We start from the raw sequence: 16,964 nt of genomic DNA on the forward strand, positions 1-16,964 counted from the left end.
ATCCTTCAAGTATTATTGAAAGATTCGTCAATAAAAGGAATAGTTCTTACATAGCTACAATACTATATTATTATAATAGGCCATTCGATAAGTATTAACATTTTATTGAAAACAACATTTATCGACTAATCTTAGTTAAAAAAATAAGGGCCTTCTTATTGTCTCCAATTTCATTTATAAGTATATATATGTTTTCATTTTTGTTTAATGGATTGCGATAACAAATGTAAACAATTATTAAACTATCGAAATCAGAACTAACAAGAGCGAAATAAAAAAGGACATAGGTATTGCACACTACTGCCAAAAAATAAGACACGACTTATCGAATGACCTATTTACAGATATGCCCAACATAAATCGTTTGAATTCGGAACAAACTTCATCACAATATAAGAAAACTGTATAATATGCCACATTTCATGTAATGCATGTACCGCCGTCACTGATCGGCAGCTTATACAGATAGGTTCAAGAATGGAAATGAATAAATTAAATAAAACTATAATATTAAACAATATAATCAATAGACGTCATTTAACCCTGTGTATTAATATATGAAAGTATCTAACTTATATTTGACTAATCAATAATTATTAAGATTCATCATAAACATAAAACGTTTTAATTTCATCCTTCAAGTATTATTGAAAGATTCGTCAATAAAAGGAATAGTTCTTACATAGCTACAATACTATATTATTATAATAGGCCATTCGATAAGTATTAACATTTTATTGAAAACAACATTTATCGACTAATCTTAGTTAAAAAAATAAGGGCCTTCTTATTGTCTCCAATTTCATTTATAAGTATATATATGTTTTCATTTTTGTTTAATGGATTGCGATAACAAATGTAAACAATTATTAAACTATCGAAATCAGAACTAACAAGAGCGAAATAAAAAAGGACATAGGTATTGCACACTACTGCCAAAAAATAAGACACGACTTATCGAATGACCTATTTACAGATATGCCCAACATAAATCGTTTGAATTCGGAACAAACTTCATCACAATATAAGAAAACTGTATAATATGCCACATTTCATGTAATGCATGTACCGCCGTCACTGATCGGCAGCTTATACAGATAGGTTCAAGAATGGAAATGAATAAATTAAATAAAACTATAATATTAAACAATATAATCAATAGACGTCATTTAACCCTGTGTATTAATATATGAAAGTATCTAACTTATATTTGACTAATCAATAATTATTAAGATTCATCATAAACATAAAACGTTTTAATTTCATCCTTCAAGTATTATTGAAAGATTCGTCAATAAAAGGAATAGTTCTTACATAGCTACAATACTATATTATTATAATAGGCCATTCGATAAGTATTAACATTTTATTGAAAACAACATTTATCGACTAATCTTAGTTAAAAAAATAAGGGCCTTCTTATTGTCTCCAATTTCATTTATAAGTATATATATGTTTTCATTTTTGTTTAATGGATTGCGATAACAAATGTAAACAATTATTAAACTATCGAAATCAGAACTAACAAGAGCGAAATAAAAAAGGACATAGGTATTGCACACTACTGCCAAAAAATAAGACACGACTTATCGAATGACCTATTTACAGATATGCCCAACATAAATCGTTTGAATTCGGAACAAACTTCATCACAATATAAGAAAACTGTATAATATGCCACATTTCATGTAATGCATGTACCGCCGTCACTGATCGGCAGCTTATACAGATAGGTTCAAGAATGGAAATGAATAAATTAAATAAAACTATAATATTAAACAATATAATCAATAGACGTCATTTAACCCTGTGTATTAATATATGAAAGTATCTAACTTATATTTGACTAATCAATAATTATTAAGATTCATCATAAACATAAAACGTTTTAATTTCATCCTTCAAGTATTATTGAAAGATTCGTCAATAAAAGGAATAGTTCTTACATAGCTACAATACTATATTATTATAATAGGCCATTCGATAAGTATTAACATTTTATTGAAAACAACATTTATCGACTAATCTTAGTTAAAAAAATAAGGGCCTTCTTATTGTCTCCAATTTCATTTATAAGTATATATATGTTTTCATTTTTGTTTAATGGATTGCGATAACAAATGTAAACAATTATTAAACTATCGAAATCAGAACTAACAAGAGCGAAATAAAAAAGGACATAGGTATTGCACACTACTGCCAAAAAATAAGACACGACTTATCGAATGACCTATTTACAGATATGCCCAACATAAATCGTTTGAATTCGGAACAAACTTCATCACAATATAAGAAAACTGTATAATATGCCACATTTCATGTAATGCATGTACCGCCGTCACTGATCGGCAGCTTATACAGATAGGTTCAAGAATGGAAATGAATAAATTAAATAAAACTATAATATTAAACAATATAATCAATAGACGTCATTTAACCCTGTGTATTAATATATGAAAGTATCTAACTTATATTTGACTAATCAATAATTATTAAGATTCATCATAAACATAAAACGTTTTAATTTCATCCTTCAAGTATTATTGAAAGATTCGTCAATAAAAGGAATAGTTCTTACATAGCTACAATACTATATTATTATAATAGGCCATTCGATAAGTATTAACATTTTATTGAAAACAACATTTATCGACTAATCTTAGTTAAAAAAATAAGGGCCTTCTTATTGTCTCCAATTTCATTTATAAGTATATATATGTTTTCATTTTTGTTTAATGGATTGCGATAACAAATGTAAACAATTATTAAACTATCGAAATCAGAACTAACAAGAGCGAAATAAAAAAGGACATAGGTATTGCACACTACTGCCAAAAAATAAGACACGACTTATCGAATGACCTATTTACAGATATGCCCAACATAAATCGTTTGAATTCGGAACAAACTTCATCACAATATAAGAAAACTGTATAATATGCCACATTTCATGTAATGCATGTACCGCCGTCACTGATCGGCAGCTTATACAGGTAGGTTCAAGAATGGAAATGAATAAATTAAATAAAACTATAATATTAAACAATATAATCAATAGATGTCATTTAACCCTGTGTTGTACTGTTTTCAACGAAATCCCTCGCTTCTTCTCTGGTGACACATTCCACATGGGAGACTTCATTTCTGAACTTGATATGGTAAAATTTGTGGGCGTGGTCCAGCAGCTCGGGCCGGAAGGTGATCATGATGAATTGGGCTGAGCTACTTAGCTCGTGGATCATGTCAGCTATCGCCTTTCGATGCCGTTGATCCAGAGCCTATAAAAACATACAATCATAAGAAAATCTGTTCTTAAAAACATGTTAAAGGAATACCTTATTATATAATATGAGGCATAGAGTTACTAAACCCGCACTGGGCGATTTTTCAAAAAAAAAACACAACTACGTCACATATTCGACACTTTAGCTCATAACTTTGATGACACGAGTTACAATACAGAATAAGTCTTGTCGAAGTATTTTTCGGATGACATTTTAAACAATCTAATCCCATGAATAACTCATTATAACGAAAATAACTTGGTAACCTCGATATAAAGGCTTTATCTCGATATGAGGCATAGAGTTACCAAACCCGCTCTGGGAGATTTTTCAAAAAAAAAACATTTTTTTAAATTTTTTTAAACATTTAAAAAAAACGTTTTGAATGTACGCAGGAGCTCTTTGTTTTAGGTGAGTGTTTTAAATTCCTATGTTTCTTCAAAAAATCAAAATAGATATTGAGCTGACGCACTAAACCCGCTCTGAGTAGTAGAGTAGTTTCACGTGTTTTTTTGTTGTCATTTATATTTAATATTCCGTGTGTTATAATAAACTATCATAAGTTTCTCCAGTACACGTTTTTAACATTATTTGGTTTGTGTCAAAAATATAATTAAAGGAAAACTATTTTCTGTCAGGGAGATGCTTTTTGTTTGATAATTTTTACTACAACTACTTTTACTACTTTAAACATAATTGAATTAAAATTCATTATCATTCATGATACAATTTTATGACGAAAACAACTTGTCCCATGTAGATAATGATAAAGAATATCATTTTTTGTCAGGGGAGATGAAAAAAAATAACCTAACGTAACATAACCTACTAAATCTATTATTTGTATGATGATATTCTGATGATAAAATGATATTCTTTCATAACTTGCTTGTTTAATGAGGGTAATAAAAAGATTTTTATGACCTATTCACAGACAGCACTGGATATTCAAAATATCCAAAACAATAAATCATTTTATCATGAATGAAATGTTACATTTAATTGTTCATTGTATTTTCACATACCTATTTTTTTTTACCTACATAAAGACAGAAATGCTTTTGGCAAACAATTGCAAATATAAGAAATATGAAACTTTTTTTAAACACGAAGATTCCGAATAAAACGAATTAGAGAATCAATATAGATTATTTGACTGCATATTTTATTTTAAAAATCGTTTTCAAATAATAAAATAACATACAAGCAGCCTAATACATTATTGTTCAATATAATATTGAAATCCATGTTAACTCTTTTTTAAAGGATTATGAGGTAAAATAATTAAATATAATATAATAATGAGTGGATTAATGACACTTGGTATTTAGCACAGATTTTAATTTGAGATAATTGAATCGGAAAATTGACAGGGACATCTATGATCGGAAATAAAATGAATGAAAATTAAATATTTACCCTCATACATTTCATAATTCGTAATTCGAATTTTTTTTTGATTTTCGGTCCCTTGGAATTCGTATTAACGAGGTTCTACTGTATATTATTATTTTATATCTGGCCAAAGTATTGGTATATATTTGCATCGTTCACCCAATTATTGTAAAAGATGTCAATCCCAGAAATACTTACATTTACTGGACTTTTAGGTTCACGTAATAATCCGTGAAACAGATCAAATAATTATGCTAACTGATATCAAAATGCTTTTTCACTCAGTGATGCACTGTTTATACGTCTTGTGAGATATCTCCCACAAATTCTCACACCATATATGGTTTCCCGAAGGAGACGCTCGGCCCTTGACATTCAAAGTAGGGAATACGAAAAAATAAATATGGGTGTTGTAGGTATAGCCTAAAAGTAATCATAGACATAGAAGATGTTTGTTATATTTTGACACATCATGACGTTTATAATATCATATTCATTTCAATTAAGATCACTTTATTGAAGCTTCTCCTTTCTTTTGCTCGATGAAGGATGTAAATTCATGTATTTCCCGATTCACATGTTTATTTTGATATTTCGTTTCGTCTGTGACAGTGACAGTGAAAATCAAAATGTCAAAATGAACGAGTACCTATCGCTGTAAAACATGGAAATTGCGACATACCAATTTATAAACAATAAAAATGCCAAATTATATTATTCGCAATGCTACTTAATACTCTGTTATCTTGAGTTCAATAATTATGTTAATGATTTATAATGGTTTGTAATGAATAAATACTTAAGTACATAAAAATACATGTGTTTGAACCTTCAACCAACAAAACGCAATGCAAGTATACACATATTTAATCTATTTGAAACATTTTATTTTAAAGAAACTTCAATGAGTCCTAACCCTTCTTAATCGGAAATACATAATTGGTGTGTTTCTACCTGACCATGGACAAATAGATATATACTTAAAATGGTATGTATGTATGAAGAAGTTACATGTATAAAATGGCATGTACACATTCCAATTTTTAAATAACGACCATTAATAACTCTAACAATAATTACCTGGTCGATTGTATCAAACAGATAAAAAGGTGCAGGATCACATTTCTGAATGGCAAAGATAAAAGCCAAAGCGACCAAAGACTTTTGTCCTCCAGACAGTTGATTCATGTCCATCATCGTGGCATTATCGCCCGTGAAAGATACTTTTATTCCCACGCCAATAAATTGCTCCACGTTGGGGTGCTGAAAATGAACAACGCAATAACCATAAAATATGTTTAAAAAAAACTGTCGCCAGCCAGCAATCAAATTTGATACATTTAAACATGGAACAAATGTTTTTTGACTTTAGAAACAAAATGAAAGAAAATTACCTCTGGTCCAATTTTGTCACCATCCTCGTTAGCCATTCTCATAACCAGACTGCCTCTGCCTTGCGGTACAAGTTTTTTGAACACGTCCGTAAAGTTCTTGCTCACTTGTCTAAAAGTGAATTCAATGGCCACCAGTTTTCTATGCTCCAACGTGTCAATTAGTTGACGAATGTTCGCAACACTGAAAGAAAAAAGTTACATTTTCAATTAATTGGCAGAGAAGACTAGAAAGAATGTAATCGATACAGTTAGTATTATTCTGGAAAAGATATTTAATTCTAAAACTAATTGGGATGTTAATTGAGGACAAAAAAAATGAAAATTTACCTAATATCTATTTCTTTCTTCCTTGCAATAAGTTTTTCGTTTTGTTCAGAAAAGCTTAAGAATTGGTCCAATGCATTTTTGTTGACTGCATTGTAGTTTTTTAAAAGCTGATTTGCCTTTTCTAATTCTCGGAAAAGCTGAAAAAAATACAAATTACAAGTAATTTTTTTAAAACTGAAACAATTTTTGAGTTTCCTTGTCCTTATAATTTGTACAATTTTGATCACATGAAGAGTACCTGTTCCTGTTACTACATTCCATGGAGATGAAACGTTAAATCGAAGATACACTTTCAATGAATTAAGGATGGGTTTGTATAACAAATGTGAGATTCTCCTTGGAATGTGTACAAATCAACATTTGCGACATAAGGGAGAAAAAAATATCTTACATCTGTAAGTGACATATTCTGGTACTGAGTGTGCAAATCTGGAGCATTCGGTAAGCTTCCCAGCGCAGTGATCTTATCGAGTGATTCTCGAACGTCTTGCTGAATTACAACCTCTTTGAATGCCATCTTTTCTAGATCCTTGGTGAATTCATCCATTTCATCATAGGCTTCTTTTTCCTGAAAATAAACATCAGAATTAAAAAAAAAAATAGTATCTATGCAATAACAATTCGATAAACATTGCAGAAGTAAGGAGAAGTTGTTTGAAAGTAATACATAAGTTAAAATTATTAATAGGAATTCTCATGACATAATTACCTTATTTAACCACATTTCTGTATCTGTTTTAAGATCCTCCTCTTTCTTGATGGCATTCCTCTCTTTCTTATCCGCGTCTTTCAAATCTTTTGCGATGGCTTTGATTCTTTTTTCTGTTGCCAAAACATTGGCTTTACTATTTGACAAACGCCTCTTTCGATCTTCAACTGAGATTTCCTGGAGAGCCTGTACCAACTCATCTTTACGTCTAAATGAACATTATAAACATATTATCATTATTCAATACTAGGAAAAGTTTGATAAATTGAAAAATAGATATTTTGGGAATGGTTAAGATAATATTCTAAACAATGAACAGTCAGTAAATAACTGATTTCTGTCCGATACGCCTTTTGGCTTGGCACCTATAATCTTTAAACCAATAACACAAACCTGATCAAGTTATTTTTTAACTGGTTTTCAAGATTATTCTTTGTGGCTTCGAAATTCATCCTAGCGCTGAATGCCTCCTTATTCTCCTGATTAAGTCTCCGGATGGCGTCATTCAACTCATCCACCTTCCCCTGATCGGCTGTTGACAGCTGGTTCATCAGTTCCTGGCACAGTTCGGACTTCAGGGCCTCCTTCGTGGCCTGCATAACCTCCAAACTGGATCGGCATTGAGCCAGAGATCTTTCTTTACGCCCACGGAATTTCTCAATGGAAGATAATTCTTCTTTTATCAGCCTGATATCGGCTTTCACCCTGTCAAAAACGTCTCTGCAAAAGAGAAATTTTAATGAACAATTATGTTCACATCAATTATTTTAACAAACATGGTAAAATGAGTAAGAGAGCAAACAAAAGTGTTGGACATAATACAAGGCGTAAAGTATTCAAAGTGGACACGGGTAGGCCACATCGCTGGAAAAATCTCACCATCCAGTGGTATCCAAGAGACATTAAAAAAACTTCAACCAAGAGCAGGCCAATGAGATAATCAAGTGTAGCAGAAGTATGTGACAACAAAATACTAAAGAGCGAGAAGAGTGGAGACAGCAAGGAGAAGCTTTCATCCAGCAGTGGCTGAGATGCAGATGTCATGAAATTTAAACCAATAATCTTCATTCATTTATATATAGAAAAACATTACCCTTACTCGGCTTTGCCCTGTTTTGTCTCAGTCTTCTGCATTTCCGAGACGGTGCTATTAATATTGGCTTCCGTCTTGTGAAGTTCTTGACGCAGCGTGCTGAGTTCCAACTCCAAGCCCTTGATCTGTTCCATCAGCTCAGACCGGGTTTTCTGTATCTCTATGCAAGTACTGCAAGTACGGGATTGGTCGAAGGAAATTCCTGTGAAGAAGCCCTTTGATGACACCTAAAAAGAAACATTTTAATTCGTTTCCGTTACTGTGACAATTTTTCAATGGTTGCAATGTGTTCTTTAAGATTTTTGTATCAATTATTTACCTGATCACCTAAAAGGCTGACGCAATCCAAATTGTAGGTTTTGCTATATGCCATGGCGTATTCCATGTCTCTGCATATCAAAGTTTTGCCAAAAATATACTTCATGGCTTTGTCATACTTGGGATCGTACTTCAGATTCTCCAGCATAATAATAATGTTCTGAAACGATAATAAATAGGCACATACAACAATATGACAACCATACCCATCTGATTGGTTGTTTGGCCAAAATGCAGGTGATATTTTTCTCTCTCATAGTATATATTATTTTGTTTCACATTTTATATTATTGATTTAAAGTGGTGAATCCCAAAGTGGGATGGTAAAAGTTGTGGGGCAATAGAAAGCGTTAGAGTGCGCGTCCACTACAATGCCTAGACGTCGCGTATTGCGCTATACCCTGTACTAATCTCAGGTGCCGAATGTTTCCTCATCTTCCTACGGGTGAAGTCTGTATGTGGTATTGCTGGGCAAGATGCAACAAGTAGCCCTTGTAGTGAGTGCGCACTGTTTGAAGTTCACTAGGATGATCAAAAGAATACAAATTCGAGGCCTCACCTCCACCTGTATGAATATTTCGGAGTAATCATGCAATGTTTGTTCATGAAATAACAAACATCGCATTTAAATACTTTTTCTTTGGGATGTGTCATTTTAAGTATTTGTAAATGGTCAAAAATTCTGTTATATAAATGACCAAACAATCAATTAAATGGTTTTTCACCAGCATATATCATTCAATCTTATCTACTTTTATATGCATAATGAATAATGCAATGAACTTCAAATGTTTGGCTGGGTTAGGTCAGTTATGAAGGAACAGACTAATAACGCAATTACTACCGAATCCAATAAATGGGTTCGCCATATTCACTGTTGCTATACAATAAATAGAGAACCTATAACATTAAGAGCATTTTAAATTTGAGTAAAAATAGATGACATACATTGCCTTTGGGATAGGACCTGTCCCTAACTTGGAGTTGATTGAGTGGCATGAAGGTCACTTCACCAGGAAGATTTTGATTGCTTATCTCTTTGAGAATTTTTGTACCGACGACGTCAGATTCAACGATGTGATGGAATAGCTTATTTCCTGCGGTCACCTAAGAAATAGACATAACATTAATATTGAAATAGTCATGTCAATAGTCCACATTCTCGCTGAGATCACCTGATCTAGACCCCCTCTTGTACAAAATAGTAGCGGGGAAAGTCTCCAAAGTGGGGTTACATTAACAGATTTTTTAAAGAGGAATGGTTGTTAGCCATTTATTCAGCTCATTGGGTTCATACACTAGATCAAACATACACAGAAAAAGCAAACATGCATTTTTTGTGCACAGCTATGGGATCAAACCTGTGGTACACAGCTTCAGAGACCAGGCCATCGTTAGTATCTATGATACCTAACTATTGGAAAATAATATCCTTTAGGGTAGTAGCACTGAAAATATTGTGAATAAAATTGCAAATGGAAGCCTCTTATTGAAGCTCTTGCTTTGGTTACATCTTTATGTACTACTATTTGCGGATAATAATGGTTTATCATTAAAAAATTCTCTTCTGCTTGACACAGTGTAACACCAACACAAAGCATGGCAAATATATCTTAAAGCATAATAATGTGTAAGGTTTTTTTCAATTGGATCCTATAAATCACATTCGTTGTGTGTTGTGTAACACAACAATAATGCCTAATACATATAGCATATTATATATTATAACATATTGGATAGTGAAATCCGCACTTCTAATGTAAGTCAATATTTTAAAGATCATGCATAAGAAAATATTGGTAAATAAGAGATCATTTCATTTCGTTTCACACAATTATTGCATACAAATATAAGAGGCAGAAATGGCAACATGACTATCAATAGGCAGTCAATCAGAAAAAATTTAAATCTTACTTCAGCGGCGGTATAGATAGTTTTTTCACAACTGAAGTTTTCAATGACAAGTCCATAGTATGCATTGACGATCTGCGCTGATTCTCCGCCCTTCTCCAAAAAAGTGTCCAGCACCTTACGCACACTGTCACGTCCATTCAGTAAAGGCTAAAAGTGTTGTAAATGCAGGAATGCTTTTTCATCCAGTGAATTACATGAGCAGATTTGCAGACTCTGTGACTCATTCGAATCGTTGTGAGCAATTGTCAACATTAAATAATAATTCAGAAACTAATTGGACCATCCCAATGTTTGTTTTGATGGACGGATAAAATACTTTTTATTGCTAGTGTTAAAAATTATAAGTAAACCAAAAAATATATATTATATATATTGATCAGGTTGTTGACTACACTCAACAGTCTTCCCATTTGTTTTCTTACGTCAAATGTCACCTCAAATTATTAGAGATCGCATTTGGATCATCATATCATGAAGATAATGAACAACGTCCATGACTATCATTATGAAAGTAATAATGTCAAACTGACAGCATTGACAGTGCATGCCACATGCAGCCGGGCACGTGCCTTCAAGTCAATCATAATTTGTATTTTTCCCACCAGTCAACAAAGCATTCAAAATGAAAATTTCTCGTTTGGGTTAAATGGTCGGCATTAGTCATTGAGTTTCTGCATGTAATTTGGGTATTAACAACTATTATGGCAACAAAAAATTATATTGGCAACAAAAAATTATATTGGCAACAACAAATTATATTGTAACAACAAATATGGTATGTGTTATCATTTGAATGATCAAATACAGATTGATGTATAAATTCATTCCACAGGATGAAAAGACTCATCTCAGAAAAAATATTGTCATTAATAAATATCCTAGCGATTTGACTTGATTTCATCAAAAATATCTTACACACTAAGATTAAATAGTATAAAAAATATTGGTTGGGCCATTTATATTCGCATTCCATCCTTACTTCCCACCTCCCTCAAATCCCAATGTTACTGTCACCAGACCAAATGACTGGCAGTCACTGTGATGCAAATAACATTCAGTTAACTCAAGGATACGATCGAGTGCGTGTTTCCGCGCTACGTTAACTTTCGAATAATTCAAAACATTCTGTAAGACTTTTGTTGCACTAAGTCTGTTACGGCTGAAGTGAACCTCTCATCCCCTTCAATCATACAGATCATCAACATACACCCCCACATATCATCCATAAAACTGTGTACCAATTGCCGCGAACAGGGTGACCAAAACAAACAATAACGCTCGAGTGACAGTGAAACCAGACAACGGAGTCATCATCAAAATCATTAAACAGGTCAGTGTCTGGCATTCAGTTAAATCGCCCCCACCCCTAGATCCGGACTCCTCATCATCCTCAAAATTATACAGTCCACTGCGAAATGCTCAACCAAATATGTACAGTAGAACCTCGGTAATTCGAAATCCAAGGGACATACAAGCAATTTTGGTAGGTGAAATAAGAGTGGCATTTAGTATTGAATTCATTCATTCATTGTGTTTATTTATGCAAACGCCAAATTCATCACATTATCAACAATACCTATTAAAATGAATTATAAAACATTTAATGAAATGATAACTTGTATGTATATTTTACATTGATATCCGTATTGTGGTTAAGTTATATACAAAACACGTCAAATATAATAAAATCACTAACCCCATAATTATAAGCTACTGTTTGCGCAGAAGGAATTCTGATTAAAAAACACAATAAAATATAATCACGAGAGAAAAATATGTACCTACATTACCACAAGAAAATTTACTTTTAGCACTTTTGACATTCCAAATCAAAACAAAGTCGCCATCAATTTACCGTTTGTCAGTACCATAGACTAAGGCCTACCGCGCATGGACGATTACATAACCGGCCGGTAGCATACGGACAATCGTTGGTTTGCTCGCGCATGATCCAAATTATTACCGGCCAGTATGTTTGAGCGCGCATGGCGTGATATAGATCGGAGGCAATGCGCGCGCACTGAAGATATGCGTCCGCACCGAAAAATGGCGGATGCAATATAAGAAACGTCAAAATGGATTTTGTAGAGCTTATATTATATAATACATAGAGGTTTTGTATAGATTATCAAACTGTTTTAAAATGTGGGTGTATATATTATTAATTTATGAAGAAAGAAACTGAAAAAAATGGCACTGGTACGCGCATGCAAAGCCAATAGGTACGCATCGATGAACTGTCAAGTCAAATGTGGATCTCATAACGGTTCGATGTGTGCGTGTGCTCCATATGACCGCGTCACTTGTGCGTGCATGTATGAGTGCACTCTCGGTCGGCCATGACTTGTCATGCGCGGACTCTCATTTAATAGCATTGCCAATGGGACCCCGGCCGGTTCGAATCGGTATAAAATTTTGTGTCTGAACACAGATTTTCAATTCGGCCGTTCGCTCGATCGTCCATGCGTGGGGTTGCATTGCAATACGATGGTTACAACTCCTCGATTGTTGACCGTACGATAGTAAATCGTTCATGCGCGGTAGGCCTACCATTACATATTGTGTATTGCCAGTCGTGTTAATATTTTTAATGCGACAAACAATATAAACACTAAAAAAAAGATAAAAACATAATAAGTAGATAGTTTGTTATCAAAAAGATTCATTGAAAGTATGTAATTAAACAAACCCGCAATAATTTTGTAGGAGCACATTGTTCAACATGACAATATAATTTATAATAACATAGGTGCACAATAAAACACTAAAATAAATCACTTAAAGTACCCAGTCCACAATTTTTCCTTGTCTCTTTTAACGATTTATTTCACTTATCAAATGTCTAGAAAATTGGTCGTAACTATTTAAATTCTGTTGCGGCATATTTGATGTCCCCGACATGTGCTTCTGTACTACATCAGCCAATGTCACAAATATAAAATAATAAAGTCTGTATTGAGTTAACTCATTTGGTGCTAACACCGCGCCTGGCGCGTTTGCGTAAGTTGGCCATTAGATATAATTAACATGATATTTAATGTGGTAATTAAATATTAATTAACAAGTCGGCAGTGATTGATGAAGCAAAATAAGATAAAAAAACAGTCACGAAAAAAACAGCCACAAAAACGCCAGTCCAAAACACTATCGATAAACAAATGTCATAAATAAGCAAAATACAAAAAAAACACCAATCACAAAAACGCCAATCCGAAACACTATCAATAAAGAAATGTTACAAATAAGCAAAATACGAGAAAAACACAGTCACAAAAATGCCAGTCTGAAACACTATCAATAAACACAGGTATACAATATAAAACAATGTCTGTAGCCCAGTGGCGAAGGCTCCATACTAAGCGATTATTTAAAGCCTACCTTCAAGAAAACTATAAGTATTTATTTCAAATAAATACATTAATAAATGTGAAATATTTTAAAATATTGAGTCATCTATGGTCAGAATTTGAATTTAGAATAGCGACTGTTTATTAGTCAAGCTTAGAATAAAACAAAAAATTACACGCGAGTAGCGACATCTGTTTTTGTTCTTTGAATGACGATTATTGACATCATAATCAAAAATTGTTTTCTATACTTATGATGACTCATCTCTTCAGGCAAGTCTACAAATTGTCTCGTTTGGTAAGCGCTCGAGACACCGCTTACAACTCTTTATGCAAATTTTATTTTCTATGCCTGCCGCTTTAAGCAAATAATAAATAAATAAGATGATTTAAGAAAATAATGTCTATTGGGTTCAATCTGATATAATTATTAATTGTTTTTAAAAATAACAAATAATTGTATCTCGTGATTATTATTTAGATTAGTTCAGTCATAGACAAACATTATTTATATCATTTTAATTCAGTCAGATTGTTGTTCCAAACACGGCGGTAAAGTTTTATTTTGTTAGACAAAATTCAGTGATTTATTGTGTTCTGAATGTGGATAGATTATCTTATTTTGTACCATAAGTCATTTGTCAGTGCTTTAAATATATAAGTATTTATTAAATGTCGATTGATTTTGAAAATTGTTATAAGTACGACAGACCAAATTTTAAGAATATCATTCTTGAGCAGTGGCGATGCTCCCTTGACAGCGGTGGAGCGGTGTACACCCACCCACTCAATTAATGCGAAAAGACTTATTTTTTTTTAAATAAGTATTTCATTTATATTTGATTAATTAAAAGTGTTCTGATCTATTACCGTAGTCATTAATTCATATACAAAAACAAATTCTAATATGTGTTTTTAACCGGCTATTTTAAATATTATATGTTGATGGGAGCGATATCCGATATCGCTCGACCAAAACGCCCAGTTCGATTTCTTTGCAATGAGAAAGAGCGTCGTCTGTCGCGTGGAGTAGCAATATGTAAATATTTTTTCTGCGTGCTCCGGAGCGACAGTTTTAGTCGCTCCCGGCCCTAATGCGGCTTCATTGGTTTTAAAACAATACAGCTCGTATCACACGTACAATAATTATTGTTTGACAATTTCTATTCAATATTATTATACAAATTAATTCTTTTCACAGTACGTATATTAAATTTCCGCACATGTTGAAAACATTTCTCAAATTTAGGCGAAGTACAATTTAAAAATAAGCTTCAAGTTTTTTTCAGTTTGATAACTAAATTCACAATGTTTATCAAGTATGATATCTCTCCAAACTAGCTCTGTGGGGGGTTGAATATGCGTGGTAGGGTGGAAATCGTAAAATATCACGGCTACATGCTTAAATAATGTCAATTTTTTCAAGAGCCACAATAAATCAGGTCACCTATTTTCTTAATTTGTTATTGAAGTAAGCCAATCCTTAATATGTTGCTTCTCATTAGCGGAAGTCCTATTTTTTTTATTGGAATTGAATGATAAATGGCATTGTTGATGATAATATTCTCAATAGTTTTTTTTTGATTTTTTGGTGAAGTTTTGATGAAGGCAAAGGCCTTTTTACGGCAGTCAAAAGGTGAAAAAAGTGAACTCCCAGTAAAATAACTCACCGATCGCCACTGTTCTTGAGTTTGACGTTTGTTAAAAAAATCATATATTATCAAAGCTGGAAGGTCAAGGGTTCATTTAGATTTGCACACAGCAAAAAAAAATATATTAGATATTATCACAACAATTTATGTGATAAATATTCGTTTTTAACTGGCAGTTGTAAAATGATATAGTGTGTCGTTGTCATTTTAGTGTGCATCTATTCATCAGTAGTAATATCGTAAGTATTATCTTCTTATCTCCCGTAAGTATACCTGACAAGTATGCTCTTTTTCTCTGATCTCTACAGCTTACCTCATTCCAAAAGTCACCCTTCGCCACTGCTGTAGCCACATAAAAACAACGAGACTAACTACACATGTTTATTTGTTTTCAATTATATCGATAATTTTGTATGATAATATTATGTACTGCACAAATTCGGGGCGTGGCCGTCGGTTGATAACGAATGAAACTAACTCAGCTGTGCGTTCCTGTTACTACGTGACGCCCATGCGTTATCGCTATAACGGTAGATGTATGCATGAATATGCACTAATCACTGAATCAGCTGATCCCATAACTGGCGGGAATATGTATCAATTTCAAAATATTTTGAGTAAACAAAAACAAATTTTGATTTATACGAACAATAATTGCTCGTGTGGATCAAAATTCATTTCGAATTACGAAAAAACGAATATTTCGATTTATAACAAACTTTTTGTATGATAAAACAATTTTGGGGGTTAAAAATTGGGAAAATATTAGTTTTAGAGCGAATTTCGATTTAACGGTTTTCGAATTACCGAGGTTCTACTGTATATGTATTACCTTTCCTGCAATGGACCTAAGAGCTTCGTCGGCTTTGGCAAGATCCTCCTTCAGGGATGACAGATTCTGGGTCACTGTAGTTTCCTTCCACAATTGCTCACTGTAAAAAATTCAATTAATAAGTAGACAGCGATTTTGACAAAACAGGATTTTAAAATTATAATTTTTTAATAATGTTTACTCAGGAAGTCATTAAGTTATCGTCATCTTACTTTCTAGCGCTTTGAGCTTGATCTAAGGTTTTTTTGCTCTCATAATACTGTTGGTTGTGATCGTTGATGGCCGTCCTTCGCCACTCCATGTCGGCTGTGGTTTCCGTCAATTGCTTTTCCAGCTCAGTCAGTTTTTTGGTTTCTCTTTTCCAATCATTTCGCAGTTTAACTTCATGGCCTTTTTTGTCATTGATATGCTTATTCAACGACCTGAAAAAAAATATAATGTTAATGTTGTTTTTCTTTCAACTTTCAAAAACAAAATAACATCTTAATGTATTACTTTCCCGCCTAATTCTTCTGCATCTGAATAATAAAATAGAAAATCATTCAGCGCTAACACCGCGACTGGCGCGTTTTGCGTAAGTTGGCCATTAGATATAATTAACATGTGGAAAATTAAGTAAATATTAATTAACAGGTCAGCAGTGATTGTGTTGAGAAATAAATTATTATAAAAAAAAAATCTATAATTAAATTAAACCAC

At 32.7% G+C, this 16,964-nt stretch overlaps 1 protein-coding gene across 1 annotated transcript in view; it reads right to left on the reverse strand.

Annotated features, from left to right (window-relative positions):
- Nucleotides 1–2,576: 2,576 nt before the first annotated feature.
- Nucleotides 2,577–16,964, reverse strand: part of LOC147079866 (structural maintenance of chromosomes protein 3-like) — a 29,520-nt gene continuing 15,132 nt past the window's right edge. The window contains exons 9-21 of the mRNA XM_085947606.1: nt 16,478–16,687; nt 16,266–16,365; nt 10,435–10,581; nt 9,469–9,627; nt 8,522–8,680; nt 8,209–8,429; nt 7,503–7,829; nt 7,110–7,317; nt 6,792–6,968; nt 6,401–6,537; nt 6,074–6,254; nt 5,760–5,942; nt 2,577–3,278 (exon numbers count right to left, since the gene is read on the reverse strand). Of these exons, the coding sequence (XP_085803732.1) occupies nt 3,066–3,278; nt 5,760–5,942; nt 6,074–6,254; nt 6,401–6,537; nt 6,792–6,968; nt 7,110–7,317; nt 7,503–7,829; nt 8,209–8,429; nt 8,522–8,680; nt 9,469–9,627; nt 10,435–10,581; nt 16,266–16,365; nt 16,478–16,687 (2,422 nt within the window). The 3' untranslated portion in view covers nt 2,577–3,065. The remainder of the gene's footprint in view (nt 3,279–5,759; nt 5,943–6,073; nt 6,255–6,400; nt 6,538–6,791; nt 6,969–7,109; nt 7,318–7,502; nt 7,830–8,208; nt 8,430–8,521; nt 8,681–9,468; nt 9,628–10,434; nt 10,582–16,265; nt 16,366–16,477; nt 16,688–16,964) is intronic.

This window comes from Rhyacophila brunnea, unplaced genomic scaffold, assembly GCF_057557595.1.
Source record: "Rhyacophila brunnea isolate RB1 unplaced genomic scaffold, BYU_Rbru_1.0 scaffold_1, whole genome shotgun sequence".
NCBI classification, from domain to species: domain Eukaryota; kingdom Metazoa; phylum Arthropoda; class Insecta; order Trichoptera; family Rhyacophilidae; genus Rhyacophila; species Rhyacophila brunnea.